At 38.7% G+C, this 21876-nt stretch overlaps 2 protein-coding genes across 3 annotated transcripts; both read right to left on the bottom strand.

The window, feature by feature from the left end:
• Window positions 1-4393: 4393 nt before the first annotated feature.
• Window positions 4394-21874, bottom strand: LOC110065422 (dipeptidyl peptidase 3-like). Of its 2 annotated transcripts, XM_089290829.1 has the most exons (17): window positions 21550-21874; window positions 20132-20221; window positions 18989-19126; window positions 18117-18191; window positions 17913-18003; window positions 17596-17744; window positions 16636-16766; window positions 15583-15641; window positions 14929-15123; window positions 8454-8560; window positions 7907-7999; window positions 7687-7749; window positions 7478-7602; window positions 5916-6036; window positions 5370-5549; window positions 5108-5258; window positions 4394-4655 (listed from the first exon to the last, which is right to left on the bottom strand). In XM_089290829.1, the coding sequence occupies exons 1-17, from the start codon at window positions 21844-21846 to the stop codon at window positions 4519-4521; spliced, it is 2202 nt and encodes a 733-aa protein (XP_089146955.1). In that variant the 5' UTR covers window positions 21847-21874; the 3' UTR covers window positions 4394-4518. The 2 variants fall into 2 exon arrangements, with proteins under 2 accessions (XP_089146955.1, XP_089146956.1); XM_089290830.1 differs by lacking the exon at window positions 20132-20221.
• Window positions 9025-10905, bottom strand: LOC110056888 (protein phosphatase 1 regulatory subunit 3B-B-like). The gene is made up of 2 exons (XM_020763439.2): window positions 10331-10905; window positions 9025-10104 (listed from the first exon to the last, which is right to left on the bottom strand). Exon 2 carries the CDS (start codon window positions 9992-9994, stop codon window positions 9392-9394), a length of 603 nt encoding a protein of 200 aa, XP_020619098.1. The 5' UTR covers window positions 9995-10104; window positions 10331-10905; the 3' UTR covers window positions 9025-9391.
• Window positions 21875-21876: the final 2 nt, after the last annotated feature.

The raw sequence follows: 21876 nt of genomic DNA, 5'->3' as shown, positions 1-21876 counted from the left end.
AATACGAGACAGGTAACCGTTATTCCATTTTGTTTCGCCGGGTGCATGGTCTCAGTGCAGAAGTGTACTACTATTCACTTTGCTTCACATGGAAAAGTGAAGGTTTGGTTGCTGTGATCGGTTTTAGTTAGAAATCCAACTGTGGATACGTTAAGGAATGAAACCAGTGTTGAAATTTTTTTTTTCTTTTTTTTGCCATTCAATTTTATTTACAGGATTTACACTCACACTACTTACAGCACCTCTGTTTATACTTACAAATATACTTACGCTATACTTACTTAAAAAAAAAAAAACTTACACTACTTCCAATACATTTATTACAATACAATAACACTAATTAATGTATAGCGCGTTTACTTACAATGTTTTTTTTTTGTTTCTACATTAATTGTTCAAACCCATACTATAAAAAAAGGAAAATTATTTTTTTTGTCGCTTACACTGCTTACAACACTATATATTATACTTGCATAAGTACTTACACTATACTTACTTCTTACATGATGCTTACAATTTATTGACTTGCACTACTTACATTACATGTGTTACAATACAATTACACCAGTCAAATTGAATTACAGTTTTTTTTTTAATTTATTTCCACAATTACAACAATTGCAATTATTTTTTCAACAATTTATTTACTGAAGAATGAATAAAGTTTGGTTACAAAAGTTAACAATGACACCATATGGAATTAGTTATGAAAATAGATAATGTAAATTCTTCTCTACGTTCTTATTTAACTTAAAGACTTTCCTTAATGGTAGCGTTTTCCGACTTTAATTATTAGATAAAATTGTTTCCTCAAAAATCTGCCACTTTTCTTTAAACAAATTCGTTTTATTCAATTTGAAGTATATATGTTTTTCAGTTTCATATTTCATCATTTAATCAAGGAAGGTAATATTTCTTTACATCGACAAGTCCACAAGAAAGATTTTCCTAAAATTACTATGTAATTAAATAGATCCATCTCCTCCTCAAAAGACCCAACAATAACATCGCAATATGTAAGCGAGAGGCTTCTGTAACTCTTGATTTTACTCAAAATTTTTTCATTAACCTCATGCCAAAAAGAATTTGAAAAAGAACAACGGAACAAAATATGGGATATGGTTTCTGTTAGCTGATGACAGAAGGTGCAGTTGGGATTAGAAACGTATCCTATTTTACACAGGCGGTCATTAGTAAACAGAACAAAATTCAACACTTTGTACTGAAAGGAGCGTAGATACAAGTCGTTAGCAACCGTCATGTCACTGGCAAAAGAAATGCCCCTGAAACTTGCTTATCATCAAGACTAAATTCGTTCTTTAGCTTAACCCATTTACTTGGCTTTTCCAATTTTTGTTTTATAAGAAAACAATAATAGTCATGACATTTAAGACTTTCCAAATCAAGAATCACCTTAAAATTTGGTATGTTGACACGCAACTTCAAAGGAATAGATTGCCTTAAGCCTGTCCAGACTAAAAAATTGGACCTTGTCAATCCCTCACTTCTGAGAACATTAAAAGACTCGATAATTGACTTGTCAAAGAGCAGATCATTGGTATATTTAATATTCATATTGAAATAATGCTTATAAAAAACACTTTTACCATCGATTTTGATTTCTTTGTTGTTCCATATAACATATTTGTAAACATTATTTGGATCTACTATTTCCCTTATATTTGACCACCACATTAACAGATCCTGATAAAAGGTGGATGAAATGTTTATCTGGTTTACATCATAATTACATTGAAGAAGAAAAAGACCCCCTTCATTATCCAAAAGACTTCTAGAAACCTGACGAGTCCTCGTCCGTTATTCGCATTAGCCAGCTCAACCTCAACGCTTTTATCATGGTTTCGTAATCTATCATTTTGAGCCCACCTTGCTCATAAGGTGCATACGTTGAACTTCGAATAACTTTATCTTTCCCATTCCATAAAAAATGAAAAACTAAATTGTTAAATTCTTTTATAACTTCAGACGGAGTGCTTATCACCGAGCTCGGGTATATTAGTTTTGGAAGAAGAATTGCTTTTATAATATTGACCTTGCCATGAATTGACAAACCCCTTGATTTCCATAAATTTATTGCATTTCTGATTTTTTTCAGCCTTTGCTTAAAATGTTTCTCCACCAGTATCTGTACATCATGTGTAATGAGAATCCCTAAAAACGTAACGCAAGTTTTCCATTTGACTCCAAGTGGTTCATTTTCACAGTTCTGGAGGGAGCCGATCCACATTGCTTCTGTTTTCGCAACGTTAAGTTTTAGTCCAGAAACTTTCTCAAAACAATCAAGCAATACAAACAAAGCTCGTGCGGAATCTAAATCCGATAAAACAACAGTAGTGTCATCAGCGAACTGCAGCAGTTTAGTTTCTAAATCGTTTATTTTTATTCCTTTAATATCGTCTTGGTTTTATATAGCAATCGCTAGGATTTCAACAGCAGAGACAAAGAGGTAGGGAGAAAGGGGGTCTCCCTGCCTAAATATAACTCCACGCTCTATCTGAAAGTAGTGAGAGCAAAAGCCATTGTTCATAATAAAACTTTGAATATCTTTATAGAAAATATTGACCCATCTTGTAAAATCTGGCCCAAAATCGAATTGATTCAAACATTTTTCAAGAAAAGTCCATTCCAAACTGTCGAATGCTTTCTCAAAGTCAATAAAAAGTAAAATTCCGGGTAATTTCTTAGCTCTTGTATAATCCATTATATCAAGAATTGAGCGTATGTTCTCACTGATGTTTCTGCCCGGGATATATCCTGATTGATTATGTATTAATTTAGGTAAAAGACTTTTCATTCTTTCTGCAATAACTTTTGAGGCTATCTTTGTATCAACATTCAAAAGGGAAATTGGCCTCCAGTTTTGAAGATCACAACGATCTTGGTCCTGTTACTCAATTAATGTAATTACAGCCAGTGTTGAATTGCCCAATAGTGTAGCCAACCAGAGTTGCCGAAACTACTTTTGGCGGGATGGGCTATTTTAAAGAATGGGACAATAACAGCTAAAATCCTGGAAACGAGATCTTGTCAGGGTAGTATACCACAGTCTTGAAGACGCGCTGACAGACGAATCAGTGGAAGACGAATTTGGCCATATAATTCGTCTATAAACACCGGATTTTATACTTGGAAGATTTATCCGTGGATAAATCGTCTTAGCTATAAATTCGGACATTATTACGTTAATGCCGCATAGAACTATTTTTACAGGTTTGTTTTGTAATATAACAACTATAAACGAACATTTAAAGCGTTATTCCCTTTTTTCGTTCGAAGCAACAGTCGATCATTAAGGCAACATTTTGTTTCGTTTCACTGAATTTTGGCCTTGGCCGCCGTATTCAGCACATTACCGCTTAACACAGAATGGAAAACCTTCGCATTTGTTAACACTTCGTTGTTTCAATCTAGTTTAATCACTTTAAAAACTTTAAATTTGCAATGCATTTCACTGATTTGCATATGTGCTCGTCACGATCATTTGAGCAATATATCTGAATGTGTGCTAACCAGTTTATTTGTCTGGCAATAGAACAATATAGGAGATAGAGCAATAGGATGCTATCGTCACTAAGGCCCCGGACGCCGGACGAATTTGAAAACGAAGGTTTCTCCGTGAAAACGCATCACATGTTTTCCGTCCACACTACGTCAGAGAACATGATTTGAAAACGGAACAATCACCGGTCATTTTGGATTTGAGTTTGAGGAAAACTCGGGCAGGAAATCTCGATTATCGTGACGTTATTGTTTGCGAACAACCACGTTTTCCGAATGTTCTCCGTCCACACGAAAACGAACAGCCAGCGTTTTCAAATTCCTCAAGTTTGAAAAGTGTTTTCGAGAAGCTTCGTTTTCGTGACGGATTAGTGTGGATGGTAGGTCTAACCGGAGAAATGAAGCTGCGTTTTTAATTTCCTCCAGCGTAGTATGGACGCGGCCTAAATAAATAGTTCACCTATGAAGACAAAAACACTCACTTTGTTTCTGAGGAAACGAAGCAAAAATCGGATTTTGGTAAACAGTATAATGTCATCATAAATATTTTTTCTTATAAAAAGTCGAGACACGTGTGGATTCTTTCGACTTCACAACCGTGAAATTCAGAAGAGGGGCTTCGCAGGAAGGTGGCAAATTTTATAGAGAGGTTCCTAGCTACGACTGATTACTGGCTCAAATTCACAAAATGATGGCTACCTATTCACTATAATCCAACACTAGAAACACCCGACGCTTTCGATCGTGTCTCACACTAGCACCTAAACTTGTTTAGGCTGAAAACCGACACTCATCGTGCTCTTACACACATTGCATAGCTTTCCTGAAACCATTGTCAACCACCAACAAATGACTCAGATAAAAATACTTCACGTTTCATAAGGGAGTATCAAATACTCTTAATCTTTAATTCATTGTCAGAAAATACATTTAGGACTGAGTGAGGAACTTTGTAAGCGTGTGGCGAGTCGAGCTAGGCTACGATCCAGCAAAAAGCCATCATAACTTGTGATACGGCATATCTGCTCTCCATAGATCCTCCAACACACTATCATTTCCAGGGAAGCGGGTAGTAAAGGATTTGATCATTCCACTCGGACTTGCCTCAAATTCTGTCAGAGCAACACAGTTGTCTTCTGCGGGAAAAAAATGAAGACAAAGGAAATTGGCGCTTCCTATGAGCAAGTCACTCCCGGAGGTAATACTCCCCAAAGTTTTTGGTCGGGGTGTGCAGCGCGAACCCCGTACCCTATTTCAGATCTGAGGCATAAATCAATGCCACATCTCAGACCTCTAAAATTAGTACACAGTTCTAATATATGACCGCAGCTGACCAGACATGGCTTCCATTCGCCTAAACATTTGAGAAAGTCTACAATATCTGCCAATGCTGATGCAGAAAAATAGTTCCTTGTAAACAAAATACCCAATTGCAAGCCAGATTGAAAAACATACCCTTTTGCAGACCAAATCGTTCCAAAACCACACCCTTTAGGGCCGCAAATACCTATATAGCCCATATAGGGGAGTAAACCCACCCCCCGGGAAGTAATTGTATAAAGTCTATAGGCTGTTTTCTTGTGTTTACCTGTCAAACTAGTGTGAGCTTGGACAAACATTCTTCTTGGAGTCTTTCGAGCAAGAACTGTTTTCCTGAGGGCTAAAAATTCATCGTCGACTGCTGAATAGCGATCATACAGTATCTTTCCGGAATCGTGATCTGCCGTTGATTTGTACACCTGGAGCAAAACACAAATATGTTAATAAATTAATCTCTTGTCTCAATACGTAACGCACTCCAAATCAAGGTGATATTATAAAAAGCCAAGATCACACAAGTGATGATAAACCTGCAGTTTTCTGAGGAAGTTTCCGATGGCCGGTCGTCCGACAGACTCGATCTTTGTTCGGTCCAGTGATATCAAGACATCTGGTTTACCGTCTGACCCAGTTACACTGGTCAACTGCACCAGCTTTTCGCCGGCTTCGAGGAGCACGCGCAATATGACGTATCGTGCCTGCATGTGAGCCTGGAAAAGCAAAGAACAAGGGAAACGATATTCTTCAGCAATTAAACTGACCAAGGCTCGAAGCAAAAGGAGTGACGTGCGGCAAGCAGCGCGGGAAAAAGTCACGTGCGCCACGTGGATTAGATCTTGATTGGCTGAAAAACCCAAGTCGATTGAAAATCGCTCTCCGGTTTTGTAGAGTTTCTTGAGCGCTGCTTCGCAAATATACAAATGTCCTCAAAAGGTAAAAAAAAAAAAATGCAGGTATGCGAGCTGCGAGAACATTTACAACAACATAATAACTAACATAAACATTTGCAGCCACATATTTGCTACGCTAGAGAAAATAACTGAACTTATTTTAAGTTGTTGTTATCACAGACGTACCTGTCTCCATTTCTTATTTTCAGGTGTAAAAAATTCCAGTCCTAACAATCCTGCTCGCGCCATGTTGAGCCAGTTGATGTAAACTATGTTGTCTGCATCAGCGCCTTCATGACCAAATATTCTACAGCAGACAACGATATGCACAACAAGAGTAAAGTCTTACTGTCAATTCCACGTACAAAATTTATCCTCTTCGATTAACCTATCTACGAATATGTACAGTCAATTAAATTTTACAGTTGTCAGTAAACCCCAGACGCAATGAAGCCACCGCTTGTCTACACTACTGCTGACTTCACAGTTTTACACTCAAGATATTTCAGTGAATTGAAGGCTTTAGAGAGAGTTTTTAGTTGACTGTCGTGACACCAAAGCCAAAGGTGTTAACACAGCCAGTCACGCACACGTAAGCAACACTATTAACCAATAAGAACTCAGAGCATGACCAAGTGACATCTGATTAGTTAAAAAGGCGGCGCACACTTTTTAAACCCATCACTGCCCAATTCACCGAACGTAAAATCAAATTGTAGCTGTGTAGCACTTTGAATTGAACTGCATTAGATTAAGTTTACAAAGGTGCTTAGAGGTATTTTTAGAGACGTTTCGGGAAAATCCCTTCACCAGTCGCAAATTTGAAGCGTTAACCGTTTTTTTGACACCGTTGAAGGGTTAAAACCGCGTTGAAGCGTTTTTAGCGCTTCAAATTTGCGACCGTAAACTTAATCTAATGTAAGTATTCACCGAGCGTAGTGCAGCAAAATCAATAGACTGATTATGGATTGCATTATATTCAATAGATAATTAAAAATGGCTCTGTTGGGTCATCTTTGTTGACATTATTTACCTGATTGGCATAAACGGGTCAGTTTCCGATCAAGCTAAAAAATATCAGCTCTGAATATTGAAAAGGCACGACACAATTAACTGTCCCAAGGCACTTGAGCGCGTTTTTATTTGTTAAATTCTTCTTTGCGACGGGGGAGTTAAAAGCTCAATTGAAAACCTCTTCTCAAGTGTAAATACTTTCTCTTTCTCGTGTTATATTCCAAACCAAATAGAAGATGGTGTTCCTGTGTTTCTAGGAAAATAAAGCACTTTTGAAGTCTAGAAAAAAAAAACTGCTATACGCACTCGCGTTCCGCTCGCGCGTTCGCAAGCCTCAAGCGTACATTATTTAAGAAACAGAGAACATTTTCCTTATTTCTGTCGAGTTCTAGATACACGAGTGGAAGTTTGAGAGAAAGAGAAATGCTGTGAGAACACGAGCCGACAGGCGAGTGTTTCCACAGCTTCCACGAGTTCTCTCAAACTTTCAAGAGTTAAATACTATCAGCGCACGTATTTTCTTCGGTATATTTTCTAATTTTTTGGAGAACATGGAACACCATCTTCAATTTGGAATAAAATGAATAATTGAGTGTACAAATTTGTGACGTATTGTTGTTAAATTGTCCCACTTGACCACGCACCGCAGTGAATTATTGTAATGAATTGCGGAGCTGTTGACATCACGGCCACAGCTGAAGTCATATTCAGGGCATTTTATGGCTACTACTGACCTGAGCACTTCTTTAGAGGTGCAAAGATAGATTCCCACACACTCTGCACGGCATTCCTCATACGACGAACTCAGTTCAGCGAACCGCGTGTACCAGGTCTCCCCGTCTGTGTACCAGCTAGAGATCTGGAAACCACAATAACAATGTGAATGTCTGAAATACCTGTAACAAAAACGAAACTACAAAATAAAATCAAACCGTCATCTTACTTTTTCTCCAGTTTCTGTGTGCTTCACTGCGTCAATATCAAAATTGAACTTGCCGTCATTTCGCTGAGAAATTTAGAAAAAAAGTATCATAAACATCACGTTAGAGAACCAAGAGATGTGTTAAGAAGCTTCAGCTAGAAAATTAAACATTAGAAAGAAGACAAGACAAAGCCGTCACTCACGACTAAAGCGGGATCAGATGAGGACAGCAATCACTCACTTTAACAAAGAGTTTCCCGCTTCCATGACCTAAGAGTTCATGAAGGCCAACTTGAACTTCAAACGCTGGAGCTTTGAGCTTGGTAAAGAGTTCCTAAAAATCAAGGATAATTATATCATAACTGTGGTCTGCAAATAATATCTGTGAAGCTATAAGCAACAGAAGTAGTGTGTGAAACGGTGATCTGATAATTATTGTTTTGTCTCCTTTTTATTGAAAATTTTAGTTTAGTTTTGTTTTGTTTTGTGTTTCTTTTTTTAAATTCGACTCAAAATAATCAGCTGCATTGATCAAGCAATATTCATCCTCTAGCTTGACAGTAATTTGATTACACTGTTCGTTTCCAATTCCTAGTCTTTCCAAATTGTTCAGTAGCTAGTCATAATCAGTGTCAAACCAAAACTCTAACGTGGGCTGGATTCTAACGTCTGATATGAGCCGCCAGGCCCGTAAACATTTGACAGATTATTTTATTTACACGAAAGGAAAGGTTATGAAGCCATATTATTTTATGCGAGGGAGAAGTTATTCAAATGGAGTGTCTTACTTGATCCTCATCGCTAAGGAAGGTGACCTTTTTATCGACAGAATGAGCGGCGAGAACGTTTCCGAGCGAAACGTTTTTGAAGCCCTCTTCTTGTCGAATGTCATCATCTGTAACACCAAAATAACAAATACGTTTAGGAACACTTATGCGTCTTGTAGGGCTGTGCGACAAGACTTTTCGAGGTAAGTCCATCACAAACAAGGCTTAATATACCATTATTTCTGCTTCAGTCCAGATGTCATCATTACAAACGGTTTGAACCAGTTTTACTCTTTAATAATTCCAGTCTAAACAAGTGAACAAGTGTTAACATTGTGAACTTATCACGTTTGAAGGTAACTGTGCAATTTGTTTTAAAATATCAAAAATAATTTCCGCACTCAGAGCGCAATTAAATATCTTATTACAAGTGGGATATTTTGTCCGGTTCCACCGGACTTCGCCATCCATTATGGTTTAATAGATTATTTTCTGTTGCACATTGTTTTTCTCACTGTTCACGACAGCCTATCGCAGCAGTGAGCTTGCCCCGGGATCACGAACTTCAGAAAATAACCATCACTGATCAATCTTGAGAAACAATCCGATTTATTTTTCAAGTAAAGCGTTGACTGACCTTTGTCAGTAAAACAACTAACATCTGATTTTACAAACGTACCAAACTCTGGCATGCAAGCGAGCATGGATTTCATATTGAGTTGTATCGATATCACTCTTATGTATTCTTTTGATATTGGTAGCACTTTTTACATGTAACAAGGTATCAGTACAAGAAAGAAGGGTCAGTCAGTGATATTATCTCTTCCCGTGTTTTGAGTTAACTGCGGAAAATCCTACCCCTCAAATCAACAACAGGGCTTGTACACATTCGCGCTAACACCTGTGTTGATTTTCGTTTTTCTGTTTGGTACAGTAACGAACTGTTCTGAAACTCAGGTTCAGCCCAACACGACTTTTAAACACCGAACACGGTAATTAATTCTGTCATTATTGTCCCAGAACTCTTGGTTCCAGACACGATAGCAGATTGCAAACTCCATGAACCTATTTGCTTTAAAGTCATGAGGCAATGTGATGCGAAAACTAAACTTGTCTGTTTTGCCATCTGAACAAGTGGACATATAATCCGCCCAAATGTCCTGATATGTCTTCCAGCTATCTAGTGTGAATCTTACAGTCACCTCTTTACTATAACATAAATTTGTCACACGAATAACTCCAGTGACCGCAAAGTTCTCGCAAACGATGTTCTCAAGGCAGACATTCTGGCTGTAAACCCGCTTCGTGAAACTCTCTACCGCTTTAGAAGGCTGAATGAAGCACGGGGAAAGATATTTCACGCATCTCGGAAGCAGATTTCCATTGATATCACAGTGACTTTTCCAAGCGCCAACTAAAGCACACAAGTTGTCTTCGCTGCTGCAAGGAGTTATATTTTTCACGAATTCGAGCTGGTGACCAACCAGGTCCGCAAATTGAACTTTTTTCGCTGCTGCCGAGGTGAGAACAGTTTCCTCAGAGCGGCTAGCTTGTGATTCCATCTGCTCTGATGCGCGGTTCTCGTATTTCAGTCATCGGGTTAGAGTCTTTTCTCCCGGCGACCACTCTTCGAGTGCTGTTGTTCGGGTGAATTTCGGGCAGATGACGTCAACTTCGGAATCAAAGAGAGAAAAAGTAACGACATTGTCCGCTAAACACGATTTGCTTTCCCTGCAAAATTGAACCGCACTTCGGAAGTAAAGAGAAAACCTTAAGACTGGAAACCATATCCAAAGTGCAAGCAATTTGACAACTAGTCAAGACAGCCGAGAATTTGAAGTTAAATTACCACAAAAAAATAACCCGAAAACCGATTAATTACTGCGTTTTTTACTTACATGGTTTGAAAGCTTTAATTCTTCGCCTTATAACAAAGACAACTTCCCTGCAGCGAAAACACTTTTCAGATACGCTGTTCCAGTGTTTCGCAGCACGTACGAGAAAGAAGTCCGCGTGAGCGTCAAGACTTACGCTAGACCGGTGGTGAATGTAGCTGTATTTTTATACAATTGTTGAGACAGAAAGGTCAACAGTGTCACTAAAAAGAACGTGCCCAAATTCACGGAAATAAAGACAACAAACGTCGCGCGCTTTCAAAACAACGAGTGAAACCGCAGTGAACAGTCATGAATTGGTCCTTCCAAACTTCGGCTTACTTTTTCCTGTCGTTCAAGTACCATTTAAATCGGCGAAATTGCATTAAACAATTACCGCGAAAAAGCCAAAAATACTGCATGGACAAAAATATGCAAATTTTGACCAAACTGAGAACAACATTGTCACAAGTCAATTTATTACGTCTGGCGCAAAACTGATCGTGCGTAAATCAACGTCTCAAGAGCCTTGAGAACTTTACTCAAAAAAATATATTCAGCTGACGCTAATTTCATGTGTAAAGTCATGCCATGAAATATATGGCGTTAAATTTTTTGCACATCCAGAATTTAGCCATGCAATTTTCCTGAGCAGACGAGCATTCGAGCCACCGAAAAAAATATTAAGTCACTGTTATTTGTGCTTTCCAACTTACTTTCTTCGTTGCGCCCTAAAAAAATGTATGAACTATCAAATATAATACTTTTTTAGGTAGTCCACGGGTCTCTGTTTACTGAGAAATTCCTCTTTTGTTTGCTTTCGTTTTTTGGTTTGTTTCTTTTGGCACCACCTTGACGCGGTGGCCCGGGGACATTGTGTTGTGTTCTCCTGCAAGACACTTTACTCTCAAAGTGCCTCTCTCCACCCAAGTATATAATTGGATACCGGCGAATTTAATGCTGGGGGTAACCCTGCGATGGACTAGCATCCCATCCAGGGGGGAGTACAAATACTCCTAGCCGCTTCATGCTACAGAAACCGGGATAACCTCCGGCCTGATGGGCCACTTTTCTCGAATACAGACTTTACCTTACCCATTCTTGGCACAAAATAAGCGCGCGGTCGCATGATTCTAATATGTACTGATCTCTCCGCACACATTTTGACATTCTTTGACAGATTTCATCTGACATTGACAATCATCGAAAAAAATACCCCGGCAAAACAAATAATGGCACGAAGTGCATTTCGCAGCACTTGGGGACAATAATAGATATAATCCCTCTTCAACCATCCTGCTTTGCTTATGTAACAGAGCTGGGAGATTCTTGAGGATGCTCCTGGCACCTTTCAGGAGTCAATGGTGTTTGGGCATCACTTCATGTGTTCCATCACGATTGTTGCTTACCATGGTAGCTTTAAGGGTGCGTTTTCAAACTAGTCAGCAAATAAATAGAAACGCATTTGATGCTCAGAGATAAGAATTGACATTTAACTGAGGGTTTTCTGACGCCGTATCCACATACCTTTTATCGTGAAGTTTCCCACCCCCACTAAATTGCACTAAGTGATGTCGACACATCCACTGTATACGATTACACACTATCGGTAAACAAAGCGATTCAATGACGCGATCCGCGAGTTGTTTCAAACGTTTCCTTTCGTCAGCATGACTTTTGAAACTCGATTTCCATGTTCTTACGCCCGGCGTGATCAATCGATGAAACCGATAATCGATAACAATCGATGGCAATCGATATCAATCGATAACAATTAATTGATTGATATCGGAAATCGATGACCAATCGATGGCCAAAAAATTTGTTTTTTAATTGCCATCGATTGTCATCGATTGTCATTGATTGTCATCGATTGTCATCGATTGTCATCGATTACCATATCTTTTGGGGACGTAAAAAAATGATTTGACAGGAGAAATATGGTGACATGTAATTGTGAAGATCATCGTTACCATCAACAACAGTAACAACTTTATTGATCTCTCTAAATGCGGGTATAATGCAAGAAAATTAACATTGTTAACACAAACTAAACTGGGATGAAGATGTTCGTACTCTTTCAAGTTACAACAGAAACGTACGGTTTAAAGTTTTCTGGTTACTGGCAGTCCATGGGAAGAAAATGCTCATTGCCATCGTACAAAAATGAAACAAGATTAATACTTGCGAACATGAAGCTTGCAAATAACAATCTCAAGACGCGAGTCAGAACAGGTAAGACTGAAATAGACTGACCCTACCAGACACATTATGGCCCGTATTGACGTGACTACATAAAGATAGGTTAAAATATCAAGATACAAGCCAAGTATTTGTAGTAAGGACTCGAGCTTGTGATTATCGATTGGTCATCGATTGGCCGATAGCAATCGATAACAATTAACTAATTGTTATCGATTGATATCGATTGATCGATTGGTTTCCGATGATCGATTGTCATCGATTGATCACGCCGGGTCTTACGAACTTTAATTACCATTTTGGTAGTTCACAAGAAAAAAACTGGCAAGCTAAGTAAAGCGAAGTTCTGTTTGTTCATCACTCACAGTCTACACACTAATACATCGGTACTCAAAAGACAAACCTACGTCATTTACAACATTATATTCCACTATAAACAAATTAAATAGCGTCATAATCTCGGTTAAAAGCTTTGGACTCATACGACGTCAACAGAGGGGTTTTAATGGGCGGACTTACACACAGGTCGGGCGTGAAAAGCATCATAAAAAAAATTAACAATTTGGAATGTGAGGAAAAGAGGAAAATGTTGTTTGTTGTTGTTTTCTTTTCTTTTCTGTTATTATTAGAGAACTGGGGGACTAAAAGCGCGAGTTCCTATGGGAGGGGGGGAGGTTATAACTCCGATTTTACGAGGATTAAAGTTAGGTCATTTTAATTATCATGCAATCGTGATAACAACCCAATGAAGACAATATCCGACAACAAAAGTCAATACTCATGACGAGGCCCTGTTAGGGGGGGGTACCCATGTCCCCTGTCTGAAATTCGCCACCAGCCATGTCGGCATTTCACAAGATTCCTATGTCGCCTGTCGGAATTTCGTCTCAGAGGAGTTGTGTCGGGAAATTTGACCTTGTTCGATTAAAACGAAGCTACACGTATAACACATCTTAATACCTTTGTTTATTAAAAAAAACCGACATTGTGCTCTCAAGTCTCACGCATTGAGCATGAGGTTCACGCAAACGAATTCAATCTTGCGCTCTTACGCTGAAACTATTATTTCTTACGCATTGAAGGTTCCTTGATGTTTTAGTTAAGTACATATATAATTAAGTATCTCTTTGGATATAATGTACTCCTTGTATGCTTTGCACTTGCTTCGAACATTTTTCAGCACTAGAAATTCTTATGCAAAGCCAGCATTTCTCCGGTCAGTGGGTTTAATGATTACTTTATGGTTACTTTTAAAGCATCACATTTCGACTCAGAATGAAGGAAAAGACTTCTTAGCTACTTCAATTTTTCACAATTTTCTAAGGGGCTGGGGGCATGTTGAAGGCATATTGGGGGCATGCTTTCTAAGGGTTTGGGCATGCTTTCGAGCACTGAAGTTGCTAACCTCCTAGGGGGATGTGGGGGGGCATGTTCCCCCGGGAAATTTTGAAGTTTAGACGCTTAGAATTGCTATTTTCAGCCATTTTCCAGTCAGTATTTGGACCTAAACTACAATAGAACCTATGACTATTTTTACCATGTTTATGTTTAACAACCGTTCTTTAACTCAAAATCTCAACGGCCTCAGTCAGATAATCTCTCCTATCTATAATCTTCCTTTGAATTTGGCGTAACCCTTATCTTCTCCTGAAGACGAGAAGAACTTGGCAGCTTTCCCCTGTCTCTCTTTTCCTTCCATAATGCCATTTGCTGATAATACAGCTTGATATTCTTTTACTGGTGACCCACTAATAAAAATATGAAGCAGACGGTCGAAGATCTCTTTCTTTTTTCCTTAAGTGTGTTTTTAGGCGTTTTAGGGCACTGCTCACTCAGCTGAGAGTGAGAAAAAATACTCAGCAATGACGGACTCGATTTATTCGACGTGGACGTTTTAGCATATATAAGAAAGCCTGTGTTTCACGATCCGTCGACATCGCGCGTGAGAGAGGAAAACACATTTAAAAGTCTGGAAATTCGTCTTCACTTCAACTCAGACGTTTAAAACAATCACTGCATTCTCAGTTCCGAAATTCGTTGTCGGTCTATCTTGCCATCGGTGTCGCTTTCCCTATTTCGCTGGAGTAGTCTGTCGTTCGTCGCCAATTCATAGCTCTCATGTCGCCGTTTCAAGGCCACGTCGCTTGTCGGAATTTAACCCTAACAGGGTCTCCATGACGTACGCTACACGCCTCGTTGGCTATCTACCATCTCATATTCAACACGCGCTCGTGGAATAATTGTTTAAGAGTCTACACTAAAACTAACTGAAGGAAACAAAACACAGGAAAAAAAATCACTGTTATGATTTGGCTGGCTTCACGTAGAACAATGAGACTGAATAATTATGTCCACGAGAGGCTAAATCTGCGCATTAAAGAGTTTTCTGGAATTTTCAGGTAAGGCCTATTTTAACTTACAGTTTGGAATGTTAATTCCAGCGGGTATTCCACTGCTGCCAAACCCTAGTACATCAAGTGACGTGAAGTCCGGTCGTAAAAACTTGTCTTTTTCATAAGCAGGCGGCCAGGGAAGCTCCGGTAACAGAGCTTCAGCACTGCACACCAATGAGGTGAACTTAGCACTCATTTCTTTATTAACAACGGAGACAAATCCTACAAACAAAACAGTTATCAACACTAAAAAAAAAAGAGTTAAATGCAAAAAGGCTTGATTGGTGATTTTGTTTTCGTGTTTCTTTGTCCACTTCCTCACTCATTTCCCCACACCCCTCCCCTACACTAGAGCTAAGGTTCAAATGATCAAACGTTTCATGGGGCAAACTCCCGGATTAGCTCGGATAGTCTCTCTCCCAAGCGTTATTTGCGTCGTCACGCAACGCAGACGGTCAACGGAGCCGTTAGCTGTTAGCTGCTGCAACTGCCTTTTTTTTAGCAGGATTAGCAAGCAAGTTAGAAAACAAAGGCGAGTTCTGCTTAAAAACACATGACATGCACATTACAGTACCAGGCTGATTAAAATGTAGCTGCGCCCATTTAGAAGTGAACTCTGACACTTTAATTGAGAATTGAATGTAAGTTGTCAAAAGTAGCAAAACAAACACCTAAAGTTACCTTCGTACTCCGCTCGCACGCCAAATGGATCTCTATATGTCTCAATAAACCCTATGTAACTAAAAATCAACAGAACATTTCGTTAATGTACTGTAACAAGGGGTTCAAACCTTTACTCAAATACAGTACCGCTTGGAGGACCTCAGAGATACGCGGTCCATAAAATGCGTTTTAAACTCGTTGACAAAACGACGTCAACGCGTTGGTGCGTTTTTAGGTGACGCATTTGGAAACGCGATTTTCATCAACGCGTTTTACTTTTGTCATTCTTTTTGTCCCCTTCAGTTTGTTTTCCCTTGTGTACTTTCTTCACCAAGTCAAAAGGACGCTTCGAACTGAATTGAAGATGGATGTGATTGTAAATTTTGCTCACATGTATGACTGGATCAGTGTCATTGGTAATGTATCGTGTTTTCACGATGATGACCAGGAGCTTGCCATAAAAGAAAATCAAAAGGCCAAAACAGGCGAAAAGAAGGAAATATCAACAAAAAAGAGAAAATGATGAATAAAAGATTCAACATTTCAACAGATTGATAATTTTGATTGCTTGATATCCTAGCAGAGGTGAAGGCACTTGCCTTCCACCAATGTGGCCTGGGTTCAAATCTTGAGCTGGCATCTAATACTACTCAGGTTTGCTCTGAGGATCTCAGGTTCTCTGGTTTTCCTCATCCACAAAAACCAACACTCCAAATGCCAATTCAGTTTCGATGTATATGTTGTAGTTAACTAATATTTATTTTGGTTAACTTCTTTTTATTTCACCTCTATTTGGTTTGTTTTCTTCTACGTGTAGTTGCTTACTTTTTTCCAATTTATCCCTCTCAATAAATCAGAAAATGCCTACAACATATTCACTTTCTAACAAGCTCTTGGGAGGTCTTGTGTCTTACTTCCCAAAGGGTGAATAATTATATTACAGTCTGACAGACTGATGAGTACATAGCTCAGTTTTCTGCAGAACATGTGTCTACATTCTCGCAAAATCTGCCTCTGCCACTGGTGCGAGCAACTTACAGTTTAGCACAGATTAATAATATGTATCCTTACGTTTCTACAATAGGTCCTTTGTCTCTGATCCAGAATCTTGAGCCATCCTTGTGAGCCTGAACAGAACCTGTTTTAAAACAGTGGATGTAGTTCTTCAGCATTGACAGTTCATTGTCATTAGCAGTCAACTCCTGGAATCAGAACAAACAAGTTAACAAAACATGAATATGCAATTTTCACTCATACATCACACAGGCACATGCTGGCTTAGGCACTTGTCAAAGAGCAGTCTTCAACTTCAGTCAGTGTCAAAAAACTAAACAAAGCCAAAATTGTTACTCCGAAAAATCACAAAGTTTACAGACAATCCAGTGACCAATAGAACTCAAAGTAAACATGTATAGCTGGGAAAACGTATGTGAGCCACTCACATTGACTTGAGCGACAAGTGTAGCAAACCAAAACCAAGGCTAAATTTGCATGTTACTTTCAACACCATTTAAATGAAAACCACACTACATACATAGCAGGGTTAGCAACTTGGCTCTATAACATGTTACTTTGCTTTTATCACCTTCCTTACTGTCTTTTTCATTTCTTTCCTCTCTAACGAACTCTATTCTTATTTCTCTCTCTTTTTCCTCTCACTTTCCATTCCTTACTTCTTTTGTAAACATTAGAAGTGAGCGAACAGCACACTGGCTCTCAGTCAGAATTGTGCTTGAAGCTTATGCCATCTGTCCAGTCCATGATTATTGATTTAGAGTCTCGTGCACTTACTATTAGTGCCATCCCCCTCCCCTCATTGCACATTTTTCTTTTCCCAAGTGGAAAGTCTACTCAACCCTAATAGAAATGTCACAAAAAGACCATGGTCTGGCTGTTAAAAACCTGATTTCCATTATTCCAGAATGAAAGTTATATTAAAGTGTCAGGGAGTTTGAAAAGTTCAAAAAACTTTCAGTCAAAATCCACTCTGATCCTGGATCAGTGTTCAAAATAATCATGCTTTGAACATACCTTTGCTTTTTCCAGATTCTCAACGACCTTTGTCAATATCCCAGAGTAGTCCCCTCTTTCAATCTTGAAGGTGCAGCCTTTAAATTCATGTGAACCCAGAAGACCTGCTATGTTGTCTTTCTCTCCACTGGCACCAGGACACGGCTCCGCTGAAAACAACACATTGTACCAATCAATTGCACTTAGCTGAATATCTTTTTGGGTGATACTCAACCAACTGTTGACGTCACAATATGCTGATAGATCAGATGTGTTGTGCTATTATATGGGTTTGCTCCAGTGATAATTAATCAGACACACACATCTACTCAACTCACCAGTTGTTGCTACTGAAGCCAAGCGAAGAAAGTATGTCACATGACCATCATTTACCTCCTTAAATAACCTAGTGTTGTAAGTTTCTATTTCCTGTCAATTAAATCAAAGTGCATAATTTACTAGATTAATGACACGATGATGATAATGACATAAAAGACAGCGAGAGATAACAACATAAAAAGCGAATCCATGTACGTTCATACCTTTTCCTTCATGAACTCTTGTACAAATTCAGCATCAGTCTTGATACAATTACTGGAATAATATGTTGATAGACCCTAAAAAGCAAACAGTCAACATTGAAACAAAACTAGACACTAGCAGTTGCACTGTACATGAATCATGGTTCTAGTAAACATACACAAATGAGAAAAAAAAAACATCCCTGTACTGTATGCACTTTATGCCAGGCACACTAGCTACTAGTGGCGCAGTGGCCCAATGTTTAAATTGAGCACTGGACTCCAGATGGAGTCCCCACAGGGGTCACTGTATTGTGTGATCTAGGACAAGACACTTGACTCTTGCAGTGCCTCTCTCCATTGGATCAAATTAAATGCTGGGGGTAAACCTGCAATGGACTAGCAATACTCGTAGACTAGTTGCTTAGACTAGTGCTCCTCATATCTGTCTCTATAGTGCGTCACCATGTATTTTTGGGCCTGCCCCACTTGCGCCTACCCTCCGGTGTCCAGTGGAGTGCCATTTGATAAGAGGCTTGGGCCACAGCTGAACCTCTATGCTAAAGCAGGCCAGGGACAGACAGCTGTGGAGCTCCTTTGTGGCTGTCCTGTGTGCCAGTGGGCATGACGGGCAGTGAGTGAGTTAGAGAGCTGCTTAGTGCCACCAAAACTGGAATAAGCTCTGGCAGTATAGACCACTGGGCCTGATGCACACTTTATGTTTTTATTCACCCAGAGAGACTCCCAGTTCTTTTGATAAGTACAAATTGCATACATTTTTAGACTGGAAAGTACTGTCAACTTTTAGTCTTCATTCTTTCAGGCACCTTGAAAACTACACTGTCAATATCTATTTTTATCAGTACTTAATATTACTTTGGTCAAAATCTTACTTGTTGTCCAAACCCTAGCTGTTGAGTTTTTGAGGTTAGGGAATACATTGCATCTCCACAGTCATTCCATAGTTGTTCCATTCTTTTGGAATTAATTTCATAAGCTTTGCTTGAGAACAGTATACCTTGCAGTTTTTCCTGTAACAGTAAAATAGAAAATTCATTAAAATAGAACACATGATTAGTTATTACTGGTATGCTATTGGTCAGTTGAGAAGACATGTTTCACAACATCTGGATACAAAGCAGTTTCATTTTACGACTGCCATAAGAGTAGTAGTATTGTAAAATTAGCATAACAGTCACCAGATTGTTATTTAAAACAAAAAACAAAAACACCGTTTTGTCTCGATACCATTATTGGAGGAAAACATCTCAGAACTCAAAATGTCAGACTGGCTAGTGAAAAATCTACTTATTAAATTCTACATATATGTAGAACCAATCTGCATTGTGCAAAAGGTTTGATCATTTGGTATCAGGTACAACCTGCCCTACAATTCTTAGTGATCTAACAGTTTGTTTCAGTCAGTGTGCAAAGTAGTCCTGTTCAATAGCCGAGGCCTAAATCTAATAGCTTTGCCAGTCAGGCTAGTGGAATGCTGTCAGTCACTTGCCAATGGACAAGTGAAGTTTCTTGGAAAAATATTTTGAGGAATTCAAATTAAAGAAAAGTATTGCAGGAGATCAGAATTTTTTTTTAGGGAGGGGGGAGGGGGGGGGGCTAGTGCACCAGTTAAAGCTTGCCCAAAGTGTAAACCCTAAAATATCTGTTTTCTTTGCACCCTGGTTTAGACACTCATTTTGCATAAAATAATACGTTTTACTGGATTTATGAAAAGATGGTCAATGAAAAGTGCATTCTTATGCAGCAAGTGAACTATATGACTACGTGCTTGGATTGTATGACTCCCAGTGGCTAAGGAACCAAAAAGCACTTCGTATGGCAATAAAAGTGCACAAAGGAAAATAAGAGAGTTTAGGGGGAAAAAGAAAAATAAGAGAGTTTAGGGGGGGAAAGATTGACAATTCCTTTGAATTTTTATATCATCTGCTTTACTCTTACACCAGAGTGAGATTTTCTTTGAAACAGTTTTCATGAATCCAGACATATGTACTCTACATGTATACAAATAAGAATACCTTTCGTAAATCAGGGACAAACTTGGTGTCTCCAAATGACTTATAGTTACCTAGGTTACCATAGAAGGCAGCAGCATAAATCAAAAAGTTCTGTAGAGAGAGCATATTATAAAATATATAGTACTGCTACTACAGGGAATAGGATCAAAAAAAATTATGCTTTTCCTCTTCTCGTTAGATTTAGAAACTTCAATTTATGCCCTGGCCAATTCAAAGCCTGCTAACCACATCCCAAGGGAAAATTGGTTTCCACTGCACCCTGCATTGCTATGGAACGTCAAGCTAGTGAGGGGACGTACATTTTTTGCTGTTTATTCAAAATTTCCTGATTGACATGGATTGGCACACAAAGCAATAGCCAAGTGTTTCACTAAAGGGCTTTTGTTGATGGTCTTATTGATAATGATGAAAAAGTAGCTTCTTCTAAAAAAAACAAATTCAAGACAAGAGCGCAAAAACGATAACCTACTTGAGACCAAAATGACCAAACTCAATAACCTATTTATTGGCAAAATTGCTTAAAAACCGTACTCTTTGAGGTCACACTGCTTTAATTATAGCCCATATGAGGGAATATCCCCCAATTCCCAGGTTCCCTACTTATAATCTATTGGAGGACAGAAAAAAAGTGTTAATGAAGTAATCTATGTATCTGTCCATCAATAGATCATAAGTAAGAACAAATCAAAATGTTAGAATGATTCAACATATTAAGTAAATAGTACTACAGAATAGTTTCAACAACTTTTTTCCCAGACAAATATGCCTTTCAAAATCTTTTTTCACTTGTGTAACTACATGTATCATCATCAATAGGGCCATTTATACGAGAAAAATAAGCCAAGGTTTACACAAGCCACAAACAAGCCGCGATACCATTTATATGAGTGGTTCCACGTCTTATAAGCCATGGCTTATTTAAGCCAAGCTCAAAACCCTCGTCTTACACAAGCCAAGGCTTATGTTATCCACAGCTTGTGTTGGACGTGAACTGGTCAAAATGTAATGAACCATTTATATGGTAAGTTCGCCTCTTATGTAAGCTGCGGCTTGTGTAATCTACAGCTTATTCTCCTTGTATAAATAGCCCTATTGTGACACTGTTGTTGTTATAGTTATTGTTTGGTTGAAATGGTGGTCAATTCAACAACAACAACAACAGCAACACACACTTTTTTACCAAAATAGAAAAACTCTTGGTTTAAAAAAAGAGAATTGAAACAGAAAATTCCGTTAATTTACCCGGAATAACTTAATCCCTAAGAAAGTTGTACCTGGCAACAGCACCTTCCTTGACCACACTGTACTCCCTATTCGTGAAAAACTTACCATCTCAGTTTGTTCCAAAACGCCAGGCTTTTTAGTTAAATTGCAGAATAGATATCCATATTTTAATGGAGCTAAACCTTTTCAAATACCTCAAATTCCTCCTGGGACGGACCATTTTCGGATAACAATGCCCGCTTTTTGAGCTCTTGGACGGATTCCGCAAGGAACAGTTCTTGTAGAAGTAAAAAGATTCCAGGCGATTCAGGTGACGTCTGAAGGAGGCAAATAAGAGCGCCATCCCAAGAGGCTCGACATAGATAATGAGCGTAGAGCTTTTCTTTTTTTGTAAGTCCAGAAAAAGCTGTTCTACAATCTAGAAGATTTATATCAACCTCCCGAGAAATAATGTATTGAGAAAAGTCTTTCTCTTTCAAGTCGGAAGCCATGTTGATTACCGAAAGGAGGCTGGCACGAGC

Source organism: Orbicella faveolata, unplaced genomic scaffold (assembly GCF_042242905.1).
Source record: "Orbicella faveolata isolate gen_17 unplaced genomic scaffold, um_ofav_v1 contig_24, whole genome shotgun sequence".
Taxonomy (NCBI): domain Eukaryota; kingdom Metazoa; phylum Cnidaria; class Anthozoa; order Scleractinia; family Merulinidae; genus Orbicella; species Orbicella faveolata.
Note: the sequence above shows the minus strand (reverse complement) of the source record. Positions and strands in the feature narration are given on the sequence as shown.